We start from the raw sequence: 20,418 nt of genomic DNA on the forward strand, positions 1-20,418 counted from the left end.
AGCAAGTAAATATTCTATTTTTTTTGCCTATCTGTTGGTGGATCTATGGATTAGTACTTCTATAGAACGATTATCGTACATACATTGTTTACTTTGTTGTTTGAAACCTGTTGTAACCTGGCTACATCAACAATCCGACCGGTCCGACCGCTTCCGGCAGAAAGTGCTGGTTTGGTCACGCCCATTTCTGTGACGTATGGGTTGTCTCCTGGTAACCCCAGCTTGTGTTGCATGCGGTATAATATCCGTTGCTGCGGACGACGGCCTCACACGCTTGGAGTAGTCGACACCTTCCTCATACCCCGGTAGCGAAGTTTGAGGCTCCGTGAAACTTACTTAGATCGAACACTTGCCTGTCTCCAACCCATATTCGGACTTTGCTTCTCAGGAATTCTATTACATCGGAATAACAAGAAAAATGAGCGTTGCACCAGGTATGTTAACGCTATGTTTCACTTTCATTGAATCAACTTCTCTTTATCCTATAAAAAAGACTTGTTTGTGTAACAGAGCACGCTAAAGATGACATTTATTCAGCCGGTTACAGTGTAGAAGCTTGGGTGACGAGCTGTTCTATGTCGGACATGATGACACTTGTTTCTTCAGTAACAGTTTGTCGGTGCCACGTGTGTTTCCTGTTAAGCAATTGTTACCTGTAAAAATGACAAGAATTCTATTTGACAAGATATTTTTAAAAAAAGAAGCTATAATTATCGGAACAATTCACAAGCTAGAAGATTTGGAAGTAGAAATCTTGTTTGAAGCATGTTTAGTCTATGTACAGACAACTACGTGCCACTATGCATGTGGCCACCAGTTGTACCTTGTTGAGCATAAGTGTCCTGTTTTTATAGCGTTGTCGTATTTTAGACATAAACAGACCGTTTGTATGCTCGGTCAACAGATTTTGGCTTCGCTAAGAATGTAGTTTTCTAATTGCGACATGGAAACTTGGAATCCTCTGTGATTTTTAGTGGGCGTAACGAGTAATACAAATAACACTCTTTGTTCAGGCAGTGTCTTTCTAAGTATCCCGTTTCTTATACAGCAAGTACTTTTCTTTGTTTGTTATTTTCAGCAGACAAATATACTACGTTAACTGTGCACGTGTATAAAGTGTATGAATCTTTTTTTTCGTGATGTGTATATTTCGCAACCAAGGTTATTGTGAAGTAAGGCGAAAGCCGTGCACATGTACAAGGTCAGGAAAGGCGAAAGTATTTTTTTTGTCAAGCACAAACAGGTTCATTAATGAATTCCATGGTGTGGCCTCAAAACTGTTGACAGAAAACGAAAGAAGAAGCAGTAGCATCTTTGGAAATTAAGAAAAATGATACATGATAAAGTCGACAACGTGTTCGTTGTTTACCCGTCTCCTAGCAACAGAGACACCATGGGCAGGATCTTCGGTCAGAATGCAGCAGAAGCCTGACACAATTCTCTGATGTCCTGTTCTACACAATGACATCTACTGAGCTGTGAAATTGGACATAAGATATTTACCCACTGTCTGTGTACAGAAACCATTTCGCCATCATCCTGGCTTAGGCGGAGGATACATTTTTGTATGCGTAAGAAGAAAAAAAGAGGTCATCCTTTGGCAATTACAATCCCCCTAGACTTTGCGTGACAGGCCTTTGTACGGGTGGATTGACCTAGATAACTTCATTAACATAATCACCACCAAGTCCCTAGCAACTACACAAACACGACATTGTATCTAGTTCATTTCTTATTTCTACATTTCTGTGAAGTCTAAAAGTGTCGGGAAGTTACTATGCGCATTGTATACATAGGCGCCCAGTCACAGAATCACACAACTTGAGTAAAGCGCACAATCATCAACTTATAAAAGTGCGAGAGGATTACAAAACCAACGAAAGGACATGACAAGCTGAAGACATGTACATGTAATTGATCGATAATTATAGGCGTTACGAGTTCGAAATCTCCGGTTGCGCAGTGCGCTTCCCAATTCCGAGGCAGAGAATGCACTGCATTGATCAAGTTGCTTACGTCAAACCCTTGTTGTGTACTATATTTAAACATTTGTTTCAAAACATCAGCACATCTCTTAAAAAATTCATACCATTAATCATAATCTCCAGCCAGATTTACTGGTACCGTGGCATAAGATACATCTAATGTCAAAGCTGGCCACTTAGTCAAACACCAGACTAATACAGTACGTGTATTACGAAAATAGTAAATTATCCGATAGACCCACAAGCACACAAATGTGGATTTAAAAAAAATGTATCAAATCGAAACCATTATGCGACTCTGTTTTGTTTCTAATTGAGTCATGTTTGAGGAATGTTCATTAGTGTTGAATACAACCACTATTTTCCCCGGTGTCCTCTTCCACAAAATACGTACACTATGACTACTATTTGCGAAACGTTGTCTTACTAACAATGACTAAATAACAATGATAATAGCACAATAACTTACACGTTTAACATCAATGAATACTAGTAACGTTATCTAACAAGATTCCATATTTTCCAGGATACGACCAGCAGCCCGGCATGGTGCAGCCAGGTATGCCGCAGCAGCAGACAGTCGTGGTACGTCTTTTCCAGTTCAGTTCAGTTCAGTTCAGTTCGTCCTCATATGAGGTGCCCTTAAAGCCTGGGGCACAACCCGCCGTACGTGCAATTTGTCCGTACGTTTTTTGTGGAGGCCACGTCCGCCACGTATTCCTGAAAACGTTCAGTCTGTACATGGCAGGTGCGTCGCCCGTACTGGCACGTACGGAGGGCGATTCCGCAGCCCGAACGCAGAGAAAGTTCTGCATGCACTTAAATTTCTACGGCGTGTCTGCGTGCTCCCAAATCCGTGGGAATCGCCACGTGTTCGTACGGAGACGGTACTTACCACTTACGGATACCAAAAGATTGCCCACGTTTTGGCACGTAGACAGCACGCACTTGCAAGTACGGCGGGTTGTGCCCCTAGCTTTACAATGTCTGACCATGCGTTTCTATCATGCATGGCGGCTAGAAAGTTGTAGTCCTTTAAACCAACCTCCTCCTCCAAAACTTTCTTAAGTGTTAGGTTCGGTCGTCCCCTTTTTCTCTTTGCGTCAGGTTCCCAGAGGAGAACTTTGGCAGCCATCTCCTCATGACGTGCTACATGGCCAGCTAGGGCCACTCTTCTTTTCTGAATAGTTCTAGTGATCGGGGGAAGTCCATTGTACAGCTGTTGTTTTTCCGATGCGACTCTGCCAGGGTACATTCAGAGCATAACGAAGCAGACGGGTGTAGTTACCATCCAGTTTCTTGGACAGAGACTTTTTCCAAACTTACTGCGTCTTAGGCCGGGTTCACACGTGCGAATGTATTCAAGTCTGTATGAGGTCCGTGAGGAAGCCTTAGCCTCTACGAGGCTCCACGGGTCACTGGAAAAATAACTGAAATTGGACAAAGACAGGCACATAACATATCAGAGTAGTTAGCTGTCTGCATCTGCATCTGCATCTGCATCTGCATCTATATAGCCGGTATAACCGCCGTTTGGCGTAACACACCAGCTTCACAGGCACGCGGCGCGGCAGCAGCTGGTTATATTACACCGAACGACTCGTTACCCCTAACTTTTGCACATCTATCTGCAAGCGTTCTTTAAAACTACCGAGAGAAGATGCCCCTACTGTACTTGGTGATAACAAGTTCCACTCTACGATAGTTCTGGGAAAGTACGAATTTTTCAACACATCAATCCTAGGTTGGTAACTCTGGTATTTGAAGGCATGACTGTTTCTTGTTCTCTTTTGAGCTGGTATTAGATACATATCCGTTGGAAGCCATCTGTCCGAAGAGTATGGTTTGTGACAAGCCAACTCCGCTGGCATGTTATTTGGCAACATTTGTCTAATTTGTATTTTTTTCCAGCAAACTGTGGCTAAAACTTCGACACGGACCTCATAAGGACTTGAAAATATACGCACGTGTAAACCCACGTTTAGACTTTGATAAACGCACATCCTACACTTAGAAACAACCGTTGTAAGTTATGTTATTTGTAGACCTATGCAATCAGCTGTGCTGCCTATAGGACTGTGTAATGTACCGTCGCATTTTGAATAAATAAATAAATGAAGAAAAAAAAAGAAACAATATAAGAAAACCAAGAACAAGAGTGTAGAGGTCGTGCTTATTTAAAAACTGAGAACTGGTTTCTTTGTATAACAACATACACTAAGTACAAGATGGTAGTCGAAAGATCAAATTGCCTCGCACAGTGTACAATACAGGAGGGCGCTTAAAAAGTCTGATATCTAAAGTTCAAAACTCTTGTTCGGAGTGCTTTTAACGTAAAACTCATCTGAATTATTCACGTTTTTCGAATCAAGTACAACATATTTTAAGGGACATGATGCTACAAACAGATTAGTATACATCCCTAGATGTTAGAACTCCAATAATGCAAACATAGGCAAATATACCAAGGACTTCTTTGCTATTAGAAAAAATACCGAAACTAATGATTAGCCTACCCCGTTATATAATACTATGTCAAAGAATTATGTTAGCCCTTATTGTTATGTTAACTAGGATGTAAAGCTGTATCCTATACCTCTGTTTTGTACTTTGTGTAATAGTTGTTGCCACACTTTGTACCATGTACAATTGTCGCGCAATAAAGTTCTTTTTATGAAGACGTAAAAGAGAGAGAGAGAGGGAGATGGTTTATTTTGAAAACAAGGACAATGAAGTTTATTGTATATAACAATACAATACAATTCAAAGTATAAGATGGCAGTCCAAAGACCAAATTGCCTCGCACAGTGTACAATACAGAAATGCGCTTAAGAAGTCCGATATATTAAGTTCAAAACTCTTGCTCGGAGCTAGTGCCTTTAATTACAAACCCATCTGAAGACGTGTCCTCCTTCTCTCTCCAGGTTGGCGCCGCCCCACAGACGATGATCATCATGCAGGACTCGAAGCCTGACCCCGGAATCTGCATGGCCGTCTTCACCTGCCTCTGCTGCTTCTGTCCGATCGGACTCGCCTCTCTCATCTTCGCCTGCCAGGTCAGTATTCATCATTTATTTAGTATGCTTACCGTAGGCCAAAAAGCAACTGGATATGATTTGGAAACTTCCGAGGTTTCTAAATCATATCCAGTCGCTTGAGTAACTGTTTTTTGGCATATCTTATTACCTGGATGTCTAATCTTCATCGACGCATGTTGATTTGATTATATGGATGACATCATATGGGGTACCAAAAACTGATGCGAACTGTGCGAAAAAAAGTTCCTTCATTGGTCAGGAAGGTTGAACAAATGACTGAAGACACAGGGAATAGTATAGCGAACAATAGATTCTTCCAATGTCTGATTCTTCTAAAAAGATGGGCTCTACCTTTCACTACCATTGCCTAGACACAGTGAATAGTCCACTGTCCCAACGGTCTTAGAAAAGCGCTACTTTTTTTTTACATTCTCAGCTTCTGACCATTTTTTCCTATTTGCTTTTGAAAAGACGATGACAATGTGGCACTGCACTCAAGTTCTGTAACTTATTTTAACAGCGCCACATACACGATACAGACAGGTACCCATTTTTACACCCGGGTGAAGTGAGGCCTTTCCCAAGAGCACAACGTCGGGGGACACGGCGGGGATCGAACTAGCTCACGCCCGACACCACAATCTGACCATTGCTCTTTTTATTTCCGTCGCCAGGTGGACTCCAAGTGGGACGCAGGTGACAGGGAAGGCGCCAAAGCTGCGGCCCGGACGGCGGCTACCCTCTGGAAGGTGGCGCTGGGGATCGGCATTGCTGGAATCATCATCGCCGTCATCATGGTGCCCGTCTACCTGTTCGTCATCGTTCCCGCTCAGATTGTCGCGGCGATTAACGGCTAGCACCCCCTCCCCCTCTCCGCAACATGGCTCGCTCCAACTCTAACACCTCCGACGTCATCTCCAAGTAGATCCTACGGTAGCATAATATACTATGAAAAGCTGGCAGAGGAGTGAAGCCGGACTAGGAGTGTGTATACTTCGGTGCCCGTCTGAATCTCTTTGGCCGACTATACTCGGCACCGTAGGATCTGCTTGGCGATTATTCGGACGGGTTTACTGTACATTACATTGTGATGACGCTATGTTCACCTTTATCCGCGGGGTAACCTATATGCGTTGTATTAAGAAACAGGGGATTTAGGGATGCCAAGTCGACGGACGGTGGTTTGAAACAGCAATGTTTTCAAAATGAAGCAGTTTTAAACCACGGCCCGTCAACGTGATAATAGTGATATCCCTGGATACCATGGGTTTTTTTTTAAAGTAACGGAAATAGGTTACCCCTCGGATAAAGGTGAATTAGCGATACGGTCGTGCTGCAACAGCAGGTACCCGTCCAAGCAGAGGTTAGGCGCCGGATAATTTTTAATGCGTTTCAAGCTTTTGTATTGGGCTTTCTATTTTATCATCATTTTTGGTCCTACAGTCAAAAACGGAAATTATAACAAAATCGAAACGCCTAAAAGGCGTCAAAAAAAGCCGGAGCCTAACCTCTGCTTGGAGAGTAACTACAAAGGCTGGGATGTAAAAAGAAAACGCAATATAATATAGCGTGGTCGAGTGTGTAATAGTTTTCCTCAGTAGTGCCGTCCATCCCTTGCAAATCTATAAGATGGAACAATCCGAATAGATATGTTTCTTGTCAACACTCCTTGGAACTTTTCTTCCACCATCACTCTTGTAAAGTGATGCACATATTGAGATTCCAGACATATAATCTCCTACCTCAAAACAAGATTATCCTTGGCTTCTAACTCTGAAATGTACAGTCAGTAACTGATGTACCCTGTTGACTAGCCATACACTACTTCGGTCTGTATTGCAAAGTTGTCACGTCTACTTTGAGAGCTTAAGCTTTATGACTTATAGAAATGTGTTGTGTATACGCACAGGAAGTCATTTGGTTTTGTCAAGCAAGTGTTAAAGAAGATCAATGACGATTTTGTTAAAAATAGGCATTTTCTGGTTTTGATACTCAAAATCAGTCTGCACTGTGCATCAAACTTGAGTCTATCGTTTTATTATTGATGTAAATATGAATTTTAAGACGAAAGTCTTTCTCTTACTTCTTTCTAAATATTTTGGATACGGAGTTGTTGCCGATTTTATGTGAGTGTCAAAAATTAGGGTCACTATAGCAACCACGCCTTCTATGTACCAATATTTGTCACATATATTTGTATGTACAGGACTCCAGGTGTTGATTCTTTTCTACCCAATTTTGTCATCAATAAAGGTGTTTGTAAAATCAAAGCAAACTATTTTTTTTCTCCTTTTTTTATTCATTAATCAACAAGAGTGGGTACAGGAGTAAGCGTGCACCGAGGTTATGCACTTTAATACAAACAAGGCCAAGGGGTTAATATCAAGACAAGTTTATCTCTAGGAAATGAGAGTTGAAATTGACCAAAATGAATACGAGTACAATAGGCAATAACACACAGCATCTAATAGGGGCACTCCATTATAGAATATAAGGTTAAATGCAGGGTCATATTTAGAAATGATAATTGTACATTGAGGTTTAGTATATACGTCATCACGTCAGTCTTAGTTAAAGCGAGTGGTCTCTAAAATGAATATCCAAACGGACCCCACTCGGGTGTTTGAGGGTTAAATCAAGACATTTCTGTTTAGTTTCTTTGGAAAACAAGAGTAAATACCTGAATCGGATGTTTGTCTTGCTTGTTGCAATATTAGCTGAAGTCGCTATGTGTCACCGTTTCCACGTATGCCATACTATTAACTACTCGCGAATTGTTACAGACTAAAACAGGAATTTACTTAATGCTAAGGTCACATTTCCAATCAAGTGGGGAGTTGGTGCAGAGTGCCTTTCCAAGGACACAGCATTGGAGCACGTCAAGCGTTTGAACCCAGGATCTCTGGGCCAAACACTGTCACAATATATTATGTTACGTCGATGAAGGTTAGACACCCAGGTCATGACGTCACGAGATAACGCGAAACATCAGTTACTCAAGCAGCTTTATATGTTTTTGAAAACGGTCAGACGTTTTACATAACATTCGTTATCTTTCGTCAATGGCACTGAAATGATCTTGTTGAAGAGTAGGCTTTCTATACCATAATTATGAATTGATATTCGTCTTCCGGGAGGGACGTAAAACGGGGGTCCCGTGCTCGAGGAGGTGCCTCGACCACGTTAAACAGCCTCATTACCCTCACTCTGGGTACCTAATGGCTGCAAAATACACCCGATATTATTATTATTATTATATGCAAAGGGTTGAAGGCAGCAAAGATATATTATTTGAATCACATTTTAGCTATTTCAACATAGGTTTTTTTCATCAAATGAACAGTTATGTGACCTAGCAATTTGTCAAATGACCTTACATTTGGCTAGTCTAGATTGGGACTCAAAATCCTTGTTTTGAATTACCAAAAATCGGTGTTAAAAGGGAGTTACAACACAGCACGACAAATTCATCAAACATTGGTCTACATTCTTGTGTAGCGTTTTGTCAAAACACACACAGTCACAGTTCACAGTTCGTAAAGGTGTCTTGAATATCCATCTACTAACTCCGCAGTACTCAGACTCAATCTATCCGGTATGCAAGAATAACAAGTCTGCTCTATGCCATTTACCACTCGTGTGCGTGACAAAATTTTCTACACAAGAATTAAAAACAGCCGACACAATATTGTGGTTACTTCAATGACAGTAACACAATGGCAATATACTGGACCAAAAGTTAGTCCGGAGATTTCTCATCAATATCTTATAGCAAATGAGAAAATTTTAAGCCAAAAACGAGGTAAGCAACCCCTGTGGATAATGCATGGTTTCTTCAAAGACGTTATACAACGGCTCCTCTTGAATATTCACGCACAGCTGACGCTTTGTGATTTGCGCGTTATAAATCTAAGCCGCGACGGCGTAAGATGATTTTACACTTTCACTTGAAAAATTCTTTTGAAAAGTGTCAACTTAATCTTGCAACGATAATGACAAAAAGAATACTTACATCCACACGTTTTACCACAATACACCATGTATATTATAATATCACAGGTCTCTGACGTCAAAGCAGCGATAACTCATAGTAAATTGAAAAATTCCTCCTAAACATAAAAAAGTGGCTGCTGTTGATGTTGCATGTTCATGATGTGCCACATCCGATTTCTAGACAATTAGTGGGATCGGCTTTTTCGCACACGACAGAGCGGAGAAAGCGCATTTCGTGATCGGCATCAGATTGGGTGCGGTCCGAGTGCGAGATGGCGGAGGGTCCGGTTGGCGAACTTCAGCAGACCCAAACAGCAAACAGCCCGACAGAGTTGACTGACCCAGGAGGGTCTACACGTGAAGAAAATGGCTACATGCCAATGAAATCAATCGTTAACAATGGTTATACTCCAATGGCTTCTCTCGTAGACACTGGCTACACTCCTATGTCAGCTATCGTAAACAACGGCTATACTCCGATGGCTTCTCTCCAAAAGGCTTCTGAGGTGCCACCGCCTCTTCCCCCGAAAAAGAACCGTCGTCGTCAGGGAGGACCGTCTCATCCCTCAGGAGACACTCCGAGAGAACCGCCGCGTCTCTCTGGAGAAACTTCCGGGGGCCCGCCGCGTCCTTCCGAAGAAACTCCGTCGCAGTTTCTCCTCCCCAAACGGAGAAACGCCAAGAGGGCCGGTGTCTACTGGATGCGGGAGGAAGACATCGTCAACCTGCCGCTGAACCCGATGTACAACGCGGACCTAGATCTGCAGCCAGGTCAGTTCAAATTGTCCGACTGTGTATCATTCCAGTTAGTTTAAGGGAATATTGCACTGGGCGCGGTAAGTTTGCGGCGTCGTTGCCTCCTAACTAAATTCTATGTTGCCCTTTACTTTAAAATGAGAATATCGTGCAAAACGCACATGTATCGCCAACAAAAGACAACAAAATACGCAAAGCGTGAATGATTCGCTTTCTGTAGACGAAATTCGTTGAGCGCTCTGTTCAAATCGCTCAGCAAGGCGCAGCGACGCCGCCAACATGCCGCAGCTTCAGTGAGGTAACCCCTTACCGCCGGGCTCCCATACTCTCCCCTCACCAACATAATGTACTTGGTAAGGGGAGAGGATGGGAGCGGTAGACTAACTAGGATGACTCTCAGTCTGCAGCTGTGTTCTAATCGTAACATTGTAAGAAACACTGCGTTCATACATACAGGGAACCGGGGCCATTTAAACAAGTATTTTTCTCATTTTCACTGTTTTACCCGGAGTTCACGAGGCGAAACGTCACCTTATCAATTATGGAATTAGATAAAACTAGACAAGAAAAAAAGGAAATTTAAAACAGTTTAGGACCCAACGTACACAATCATAACGAAGTCATCGCTGTGAGCCTTCGTGCCCGGGAGGCAATGAAAAATCCACATAACGTTGATTTTATATCTAGAAATTGGAGTCCTGATCTTTCCTCACATTTTTGGATCCTCGTGTCACCATGTTTTCCAACACTTAATCTACAAAAGACGAAGCGTCATCTTATCAATCATAAAATGGAACAAAACTAGACGAGTAGAAAAGCAAATTTAAAGCAGTTTTAGGACACAACGTTAAGATTCAAAACGAAGTTAAATTGTCGCTATGGGCCTTCGTATATGGGAGGCAATGAAAAATGCACATGTCTAGAGTAGATACAGAAATATCTTAACGTTGATTTTATATCTAGAAATTGGAGTCCTGATCCTCGTTTCACCATGTTTTTCCAACAGTTTAGCTTCAACAGACGAAACGTATTACTAACCTTATCAATTGATATAGTATGGAATAAAACTAAACAAGAAGACAAGCAAAAGCAGTTTAGGATACAACGTAATCATGAGAGGCAATGAAAAATGCACGTCTATAGCTAGAGGTACAGACAAAATCATAACGTTGATTTCATGTCTAGAAATTGGAGTCCTGATCTTTCCTCGTATTTTTGTATCCTCTGTAGCTACAACAGACGAAACGTCACCTTATCAATTATAAAACGGAACAAAACTAGACGAAAAAGCAAATTTAAAGCAGTTTTAGGACACAGTGTTAACGTTTAAAACGAAGTTGTCGCAATGAATAATGCACATGTCTAGAGGTACTGAAAAAATAACGTTGATTTTATATCTAGAAATCCTGATCGTTTCTCACATTTGGCAGTTCCTCTTGTCATGATCTGCACCTCACCCTGGTATCAAAACAAATCAGAAGCAAAAAACTGCAGAAAAATGTTATGCTTTGTTGCGGGAAAGATTACTAAGATTAACTTTATAAAATCAAGAACAAGGTAGTGTCAACATATTACACCATCATCATCATCGGTCGACGTGCTTACACACGACGGGGTTATACAGCCCCTTATTACGGGGTGACATACCCTTTCGCTGGCTAATTACAAGCCGGGGATACACCATACAGTCTTTATCACTAGTTGCAGGATTCAAAACGAACAGTCATTGCCATGGTAACCGGAATGTTATCCGGTCAATTTCCATGCCGAACTACGATACAAGATTGGCACTTGTTACCAAAATGTGTTGAATATGTACTCTGTTCCAGTGGAGTCAGGAATATTCATAACTGGAGTAGATTTTCTTCCCCACACAGCCTTCTAATACTCTGCCGAGTACATCTGTTGTCCTATACGCTTGCCAGTTTTACATACATACATACATATCAGCGACCGGAGGTCGGGACCAGCTAATACATATTTCACCCCATAGGGCCCTATCTGACATAGCTTGCTCTAGGTTATCAAAATCAATACCAGAGTCTCTAGTTAAAGTGTCCGTAAAAGTCAAACTTCTGCAATGTACCCGTCCTCTTGGTTTCCATACTGTTTTGCTCGGCAACAGTGTCCCGCAAATTTTACCCTTCGGTGAGTCAGTTTCTTTAAAAGCTGTGGAAGACTTCCATATATAGTTTTGAGTGTAGCATGTTGAGTCCAAGATATGTTCTGTGCTCTGCGAAGTAACTTTGTGTGAGTCCCATCTAATCTGTTCTGGAGTTGACAAGTAAGTGTCCAGGTTTCTGCACCATACAGCAAAATAGGTTCCACCAGACCTTCAGTTTGTTAGGGATATTATATGCCAGTTTTATAACACTTAGTTGTGCACAAAGCAAAGTTGTTAATAAGTTAAACGTTAACAAAGTGATGAAACTATTCGCATTGGGAGAATGCTTATTCGCGCTTGCCTGTCTGTGTCTCTGTCTATTCTTGTGTCTGTTGATCACCAAGATGGCTCAAGAATAGCTGTGTGTTAACGTTGGTAGGTTGTGACAAAAATTGGAAAATAGCTTAGAAAAAGTCAGGCGTGGATAATAATTAGGTCTTCAGCATACGGGCGATCGCGATGATGTCACGGTGACGCAATGGTCAGCACAAAGCAGGTGTTTTTTTGGCAAAATATGGGCTTTTATATTAACCAGTAATTTGATCTGCTGATTTAAATATCAATTTTTAATCCAGTCCTCTGACGTCCTGGTAGGCACCAACCACCGAATTCCCCGGATATAAACATCTTTATTCATTAAAAAAACATGGCTTACAATATAAACATCACAGCCTAGCAGTACATTAAAGTATTAGTCTTCAGCATAGTTCATCCAAGCAATCCATAAAATGTACTTCCTGTGGCCTTACGTATAGGGTACATGGGGTAAAAGCTGAGCATGTATGCTATACTTAAAATATGCATCAGAATTTCAGTAAAATATTGTTTTAGCATAATATCCTTAAATTCATACATGCGATTATTCAACACGACTCTTGGCTTGGGTAACAGTTTAAGAAGTTATTTACCGCTACAAATTCTAAAAGACTCGAGCTCAATATTTACCCTAGTTTACGCTTCTTGTGAGAGTCTTGTGAACCATGATTTACCCAGGCGCTGTGGAAATATTTCCTCTCCACATATTTGAATCTCATTACGTCGGCGCACGAGTCTGTGCTGTATGGTAGAGGTTTTCTCACGCTTGTTGAAATGTGCAAATATATCCGGTGTAAGGGTCTACTCGTATATGGGAGTACACATAAAGTATGGGCAAACCAGATATTTTCCACTATTAAAATGACTCAATATATTTAAAGTTTCAGGCATGTTTTAAGTCCAAAAGTACACCGCAGACAAGGGAGATTTTCAAATAGACCATGTTAGGAAGTTTCATAACAGTTACTGTTCTGTATTTGATATTCTTCTTTGCAATATTATATGAAGGCTGCCTTTTCTTAGAAATATATTTTCGAGGCGTTATTTTGGCCTTATTTTTAAACATATAGATCTATGCACGAGGTATGCATTGTGGATTTATGTAGGCCGTATTTTAATAAAAGTGCTCTTACCTCGCAGTATCAGAGTCCAAGCACATCACAGTAACACAACTCGACCATGTGTTCAATAACTACATTTCAGAGACTGAAATATTCACTTAGTTCAATTCGATTGTTAGCCAACCTTGTGTCTGTAGTAACTATCTTGTTTTTAGTTCGTTTCTTATTGTAACCTTACAATTATTACTTGTTTCCGTTGTTGCTGATTTAGTTTATTCGATGTCATTTGACTGTTATCTGTTTTTTTAATATTCTATTGAGCAGAAGACTCATATAAGCATGATGTGTTTTTTGTCCTGTCCTCTTATAAATAAATAACACTAACCCACCTGTTACTTCCACATTCCACTAGGGTGGCGACTGAGCTGCGGCCGGGCTGAGACCTCAAATTTGATAGATCTCTCAAGGATTTTCTTACGCCTTATGTGTTTTGTTCACTTTTCAGTTATACTTTAACCATTGGAACAATATTCAGATAATGAGATCAAGGGTAACACAATTCCAATTTAGGTCGCAGTGAGCTCGCAGCGCGATCGCCGTCTAGCGGAACAGGGGTGCCAGGTAAAGCTTGGTTCACACGTGGGAATGTATTCAAGTCCGTATGAAATCCTTATGGAAGTCTTATCCTCTATCAGGCTCCACAGGTCATTGGAAAAATAGTAGAAATTGGACGAATATAGACAGATAACATGCCAGGGGAGTTAGCTGTCCGAGGAGTATGGTTTGCGACCCAGCTAACTCGTTTGGCATGTTTTCTGTCTATATTTGTCCAATTTTTACTATTTCTACAATTTCTACTATTTTCCCAGCGACCCGTGGAGCCCGATAGAAGCTCAGAATTCCATACGAATCTCATACAGACGTGACAGTATATACGCACATGTGGCCGTACCCTAACCTTATTTGTTTCTGTTGATGGCCGACCTAACAACATCTTCATGGTGACAACGAATGTCATGATTTATAATGCTCATTCAAATACCTGTTACTGATGATTATTCACATGTTACAGGAACTTTTACATTAACCTGCCAGCGATGTATTCGCTACCTCCGCCAAGAAGGTTACGGTTTGCGCGCGCGTTTGTTTGTTTTTGTGAACAGCACAACTCAAGAACCTGCAAATGGATCTTTAGGATATTTAGTTTGTCGGTAGGTGTAGGCAAAATGAAGACATCATTAGATAATGGGCTACCTAGCGCCTTTTAAGGTACTGCAGCAGAAATTCCGTTTTTGATATCTCGTGTTCTGGTCACAATTTTTGATAGTATATCCTGGGTTCTTGAGTGACGTAGCCTACGATCCCCAAGCACTTGTTATAACTGCAGCGGCCGATTTTAATAAAAGGTTAAAGAATGATAATACAAGAAATGGTCGACGGATCATTATGATATTTAGTATGTGGACATATTTGATAATAATTGACTTGATTAGACGATAATTGTGCAAGTCAGCAGCTAACTTAAACTAATGGTGATAAAATCATATCAGTTTTCTGCGTTTAGTGATAAAACTATTCAAACATCTGACATAAGTAAATTAGCAACAGAGGAGGATCGAAATATATATAAATGAGGACCTCGTTTGCATGATTAATGAGAGAATACCCTTAAAGAATAGTGGCATATTTCAAGAATCGTTTTATCCCTGTTGACTTCGGGAGTTACCTAAAGGTGGACACTGGGTTATGGAGTTAACTTAATGTGAACACCATTCGACATAAATCAAGAAAATCATGGCCTTTTCTCATCCTTTTCTGCATAATGGACGAGAAAAGGCCACTATAGCCTTTCCTTGCTTAGATGAGACTTGTATATCTGTTATTTGAGTGGAGAAGATGATGCACTGATGTAATTTATGCTAATGCTGTTTGCATAATTGATTAGAAACATTTGTACTACGTCACTCGAAAAGTTGAACAGCAATTGAAGTAGATGTGAGGTCTTGGAACTCTGGTTTGATATGTCATTATTCTCGAGAAGGACCCGATGGAAGTGATCATGGTCAACAAACAACTCCGAAAGAGGTCGGTGGGCCATCCCAAGCTGGAGGTCCGGATGATGGGAGGAGGCAAGGGGACCAGGCGGCGTCTGGTCCAGCCACACACACGTATGAGGATGGAGACGCGTTCGGGATGCGTCTCGGACCACCTCTGAAGGGAAATCCTCGCAGCGCCCCGCCTGTCCCCTCCACCCCGAGGCCAGGACGAACCACCGATGGGGCCCAACCTGTGGCGGCCGCCACACACGTGTATGAGGATGGAGAATCGTTCGGGATGCGTCTCGGGCCAGCTCTGAACCGAGACGCACCTGCTGTCCCCTCCACCCCGAGGCCAGGAAGACCGACCGGCGGGGCCCAACAAGTGCCGGGCGGGCCAAATCCGCTATCAAACCCGCAGGACGTCATCAACCAGCTGCAACCAAACCCGATGTACAACTCCAACCAGGCTCCACAAGCTCCGGGTTGGTATTACAGAAGAGTTGGGACATTCCTCTATATATTTAACGGGAAAAAATACAATTATTGTATATTGTTCACAATCATTAGTAGTATACAGGGAACGGAGCTTTTCAAATTAGAGATGCTGTATGGCACCAGATGAAATGATGTACGATTAGAAAAATGATAGTTCTGTATTTATCACAGTGAAACTTTATTTGTGTTGGTAACGCATTTGAAGTAGATGTTTATTTTCTGTTCTCCCGCAGGCTCAGCCGAAGAAAGTCGCACCATTTGTGGACGGCTCCGTCGTCGCCTGTCACGACGACCACTGATGTACACTGTCATGTCTCTGTCTCTGGCATTCGGTACCGCGGTAACACTGGCGATCGTGGTACCTGTACTCCTGACGCACTTCAACCGCCAACCTGGGATCCATGGCTCTGTAAGTCTATTACTGATTCATACTGAATGTTCACACATGAAGTACTGGTAAACAAACCGCCTATGCACAGCCAAGCATATGCATGAACACATTATAAACATTATTTCATATTTTTCTGTTAGAACAAATCTGACACAGAATTGTTGACTCGCCCGTTTACAGCCGACTACAATCACAACAGGACCCAACATCGCTGGCAGTACGGCCACAGCAGGACTCAAAACTACTGACAGTGCTGCCTGGCAAAGTTCTGCTGTACTGATAGGGACTGACAAGGTGACATCTGCTGACGTCATCAAGGTCAGTACTTGGGTTTCCTTGTGTGCCCATTAAGCATCAGTGTACCTCTGATGATCATAAAGCAACAGATGGCTATTGGCGACTAATTTTCTGCATCACCGATGTCCAAACATAGCCTTCCAGTAAACAGCAACACGGTGCTTACTGTACAGCAGATCTATGGACCTTACAGTAGCTGAGTTGTAAGATATTGAAACACGGAGTCCTTGTCATGGAGCCCTTGTCTTAAGGAAACTTTATGCCGACATATCACCCAAAATGACTTTCTTTACTAAACTAAATTAGATGTGATAGAAATAAATTGAGAGTTTTGCATACTCAAGACTTGACTTGTTCCAACCGTTTATAGGTGAGTCCGGTCCGTGGGCGTGGCCCCTCACCCGGCATCACTGCGGAGATGGAAGAAGCAGGACATGCACCAATCAACAAGCCGGGTTCCACGGGCACTGGAGGTTCGGGATAACACTTCTATCTTTTTTATCTTTATTTTTCTAATATTTACAATTTCTTTTTAAGTTTTCTTTAAATTGAAAAAAAAAAGGTTAGATGTTGTATCTTGTTTCATACCCAATGCACTGCAATTTACTTTTTATGTCCCTTATTTTGTTTCATAAACAATCAAACACAAAAAATGTTTTAGTACACATTAGTATCACATAGGGAGGCTGTGCTCATGACAGAACAGTTCATGTCATTATATGATGCATAAAAACAATTGACTGGTTTTACTTTTGCTTTAGTCAAAATTATTCGCGTAATTTTGTTTCTATTATGATAGTAACTAATAAACAATGTTTTAGCGTCTGTATCCCATGGAAGAGCAGTGATATGGGATATTTTATGCCATTACATGACGCGTACAAACAGCTGGCTGGTTGTACTATTGCTCACATTCATAACATATACGTCACAGGGCATCGCACGTCAGGCTGATGAAAATACACGTGGCAAAGAAAATTGGACTTATATATATATATATATATATATATATACATATATATATAGTATCTTTTCAAGAACCGTTCAGCAAATATTGATGTAACGATCCGGCTGAATTACTTACCTGAGCGATGTAAACATGCTGTGTGATTTTTTTTCATTCAACAGAAACGTCTGACCAAGCCAGCAGGCCACACATAATCACATTTGGTGATGAGCCGGGGGCTGGAAAACTGCGCGGCGGACGCGGAGTTGCAGTTTCCCCCGACAACAAGATCTGGGTGGCTGATCGGTCCACAACGCGCCTCAAAGTGTACAACATGGAAGGCGTTTACCAGTACCATGGTCAGTTCTCACCAGGGCTAGGGTACACATCAAAGGAGCTATCTGATGTGTCCATCGACAAGGATGGTCATCTGTGGGTCTTGATGCTTGGGCACTATGCCAGCCCTGACTCCGTGGTACAGGTGACCAGGGATGGTGATCTCAAAGCCAACTTTGACCTACCTGACACTGTGCCACGGAGAGCGCTCCGCGGAATGGCCGTGGACTTGCGCAATGACCACGTTTACGTCACATGGTCTGACGGTCACTCCCGTGGTGGTGTGCAGGCCTTCACGCCGGATGGGAAACTCCTGTGGAATACCGGCCCGAGGATGAAGAAGCCGATGTGCGTCGCCGTTGACGGGAAAGACAACATCGTAGTCTCGGACTTGGACACTAACTTCATCTACATGTACGACAAGACCGGCCGGTACGTGATGAAGTTCGGAGGACCGGGACTGAGTGGTGGCCGCCTGAATCGTCCCGAAGGCATCTGTGTGGACAGTTCCGGTCACATCATGGTGGTGGATGCATCCAACAAGCGCGTGGTGATGTACACCGGCCGGGGTGAGTACGTCCGCAACATCGCTCTCCGTGCGGAACACCCAACAGGGGTGGCAGTGGGGCCGGGGGGACAGCTTGTTGTGGCCCATAGTTACACTATCACTGTCTTCCCCCGCTACTGATAGTGCTGAAGGAAGCTGATGTTTGTATGATGCACTTAGCTGACCTTATATTGTGTACATTAGTAACTGCAGTGTAGAAACATTTCTCTTTATTAGGAACAACTGATGGGTGGATGATCATGATCACATGATCAACTGTGCTACAGACAGGTGCAAGATTTCATTATAAAAGTAGTTTTATCTGGAAAGGCCCCATGAAAATCACCACATACATGTAACATATAATGTGTCACTGTAAACCAAAGTTTCTTTGGAAAACTGAGAAGATAATATAACACTTAACTGTGGTCTGATTCTTCACAAAGAGAATGAAGCGTAAGGTTAAGACTTTGTTTGGAATGAATTTTACCTGTAGTGTCATTAACTTTGTCATTAATTGAAGGAAATTTAGGAAAAAAGTTTTCATATTGTAACAATGCATGGAAATGTCTTATGTATCGTGCTTTTCTAGTACATTCTGATACAGGTATCTTAAACCAATTTGTCATATATTCTGCACTGACAAGTCACATCTCCGAGATGTGGTAGATTTTGACAACAGGTGTACGTGATGTTTTACTTTTTTGGGCATCCTGTTCTTGTATTTGTGTGTTAATGGTATTGGCTACATGTATTGTCAGGGTTTAAGTGGTCTAAATTGATACATGATGAATAATGAGATGATGTGAAAATCATACAACGTTTATAAAGGCCTTTGTAAATGTTGATGGCCATAAACTCTTACATGATGTGATGAAGCAATAGATTCATGATTTTGACTAAACTGTCAGGTTAGTGCAGGTCGTTATGGTCTGTGTTTGTAAGTCATATTATATGTGGCACAGAAAACTGCTTGGCTGTCAGTGTATGTAAGTGAATAGTGTTTCTTTTTGTATAAATAACAACTATAAGGAGACCAAAATGTAACTGCATGTATCAGTAGTCAGAATTGTGATGTGTAGCGCTACTTTTAGCCTCTTGTATCTGTTCACATTCATGGCGCCTACTCTGCCTAGAGAAAACGTCAGCTAATATCAGCAGGCAAATATTGATGAAAAGGTCGATTTTAAAAATTGAAAGCCAACTTGGATTGGTTAAGGATTTTAAGTCTTAAAAACTTCATTTTATAGCTATGTATTTCAATGTTGCATTTGGATTTCCCTAATTTGATGTGTAAATTGAATTCAACTTCCTGTACGTTATCTACAGAAAGAGATGTATAGTATATTGGATATATTGCATTATGCAATGTATCAAATATCAAATAAAACTTCCAGTTTTGTTATGGCTGCCAAAATTGTTGACAACGTACACATCAGTGTAATCATTTATGTTGCTCGTGTTTGACAATAAAAGCTTCAAGGCATATTTGGAAATTTTGTTCTCGACCATCCGTTCTTTGGCCGATTGATGTAGTGCTTAGTTAGTTATGATCAAGAAACTTACCTTTATGACATTTATAACTTTGAAATTCGTAAAGCGATAACCCAGTTAAGAATAAGCAGTCATTAATTGAATGTAGAAACAGATAGATATCATAATGTAGCCCCTGACCAAAGGTTTTGCCCATTCTGTCCAAAGCAAAGTGAAAATGAATTTCACTTTGTCATGATGTGCAGTAGGTACAATGTTTCACGTAATGAGTTATTCACATTCCTCGAATCTAGTACAACAGATTTTAAGAGACTCAATGCTACAGACAGATTTGATTATATATTCTGATGTAACAACTCACACAATGCTAAAATAGGTAAATATATAAAAGACTGCTTTGCCATAAGAAAAAATGCCGAAACTCATAATTAGCCCCACTCGATTGTAGTACAATATCAATGATTTAAGCTAGCTCTTATTGTTCTGGAAATTAGGATGTCAAATTTCATTCTATATTCATAATCTGCATATGTACTATGTTTGATACTTGTTTTAGTAATT

The 20,418-nt window shown here is 41.4% G+C and overlaps 1 protein-coding gene across 1 annotated transcript; it reads left to right on the forward strand.

Moving 5' to 3' along the window:
* The first annotated feature begins 281 nt into the window (after nucleotides 1-281).
* On the forward strand, nucleotides 282-7,298 carry LOC118417982 (transmembrane protein 91-like). The gene is made up of 4 exons (XM_035823768.1): nucleotides 282-434; nucleotides 2,512-2,570; nucleotides 4,910-5,041; nucleotides 5,698-7,298. The coding sequence occupies exons 1-4, from the start codon at nucleotides 419-421 to the stop codon at nucleotides 5,878-5,880; spliced, it is 390 nt and encodes a 129-aa protein (XP_035679661.1). The 5' UTR covers nucleotides 282-418; the 3' UTR covers nucleotides 5,881-7,298.
* The last annotated feature ends 13,120 nt before the right edge of the window (nucleotides 7,299-20,418 follow it).

Source organism: Branchiostoma floridae, chromosome 6 (assembly GCF_000003815.2).
Source record: "Branchiostoma floridae strain S238N-H82 chromosome 6, Bfl_VNyyK, whole genome shotgun sequence".
NCBI classification, from domain to species: domain Eukaryota; kingdom Metazoa; phylum Chordata; class Leptocardii; order Amphioxiformes; family Branchiostomatidae; genus Branchiostoma; species Branchiostoma floridae.

Excerpts from the sequence above, each read along its gene's own strand:
- LOC118417982 (XM_035823768.1), top strand. Across the intron at positions 2,571-4,909 it reads CGCAGCAGCAGACAGTCGTG|GTTGGCGCCGCCCCACAGAC; the intron begins GTACGTCTTTTC and ends TTCTCTCTCCAG. Across the intron at positions 5,042-5,697 it reads CTCTCATCTTCGCCTGCCAG|GTGGACTCCAAGTGGGACGC; the intron begins GTCAGTATTCAT and ends TTCCGTCGCCAG.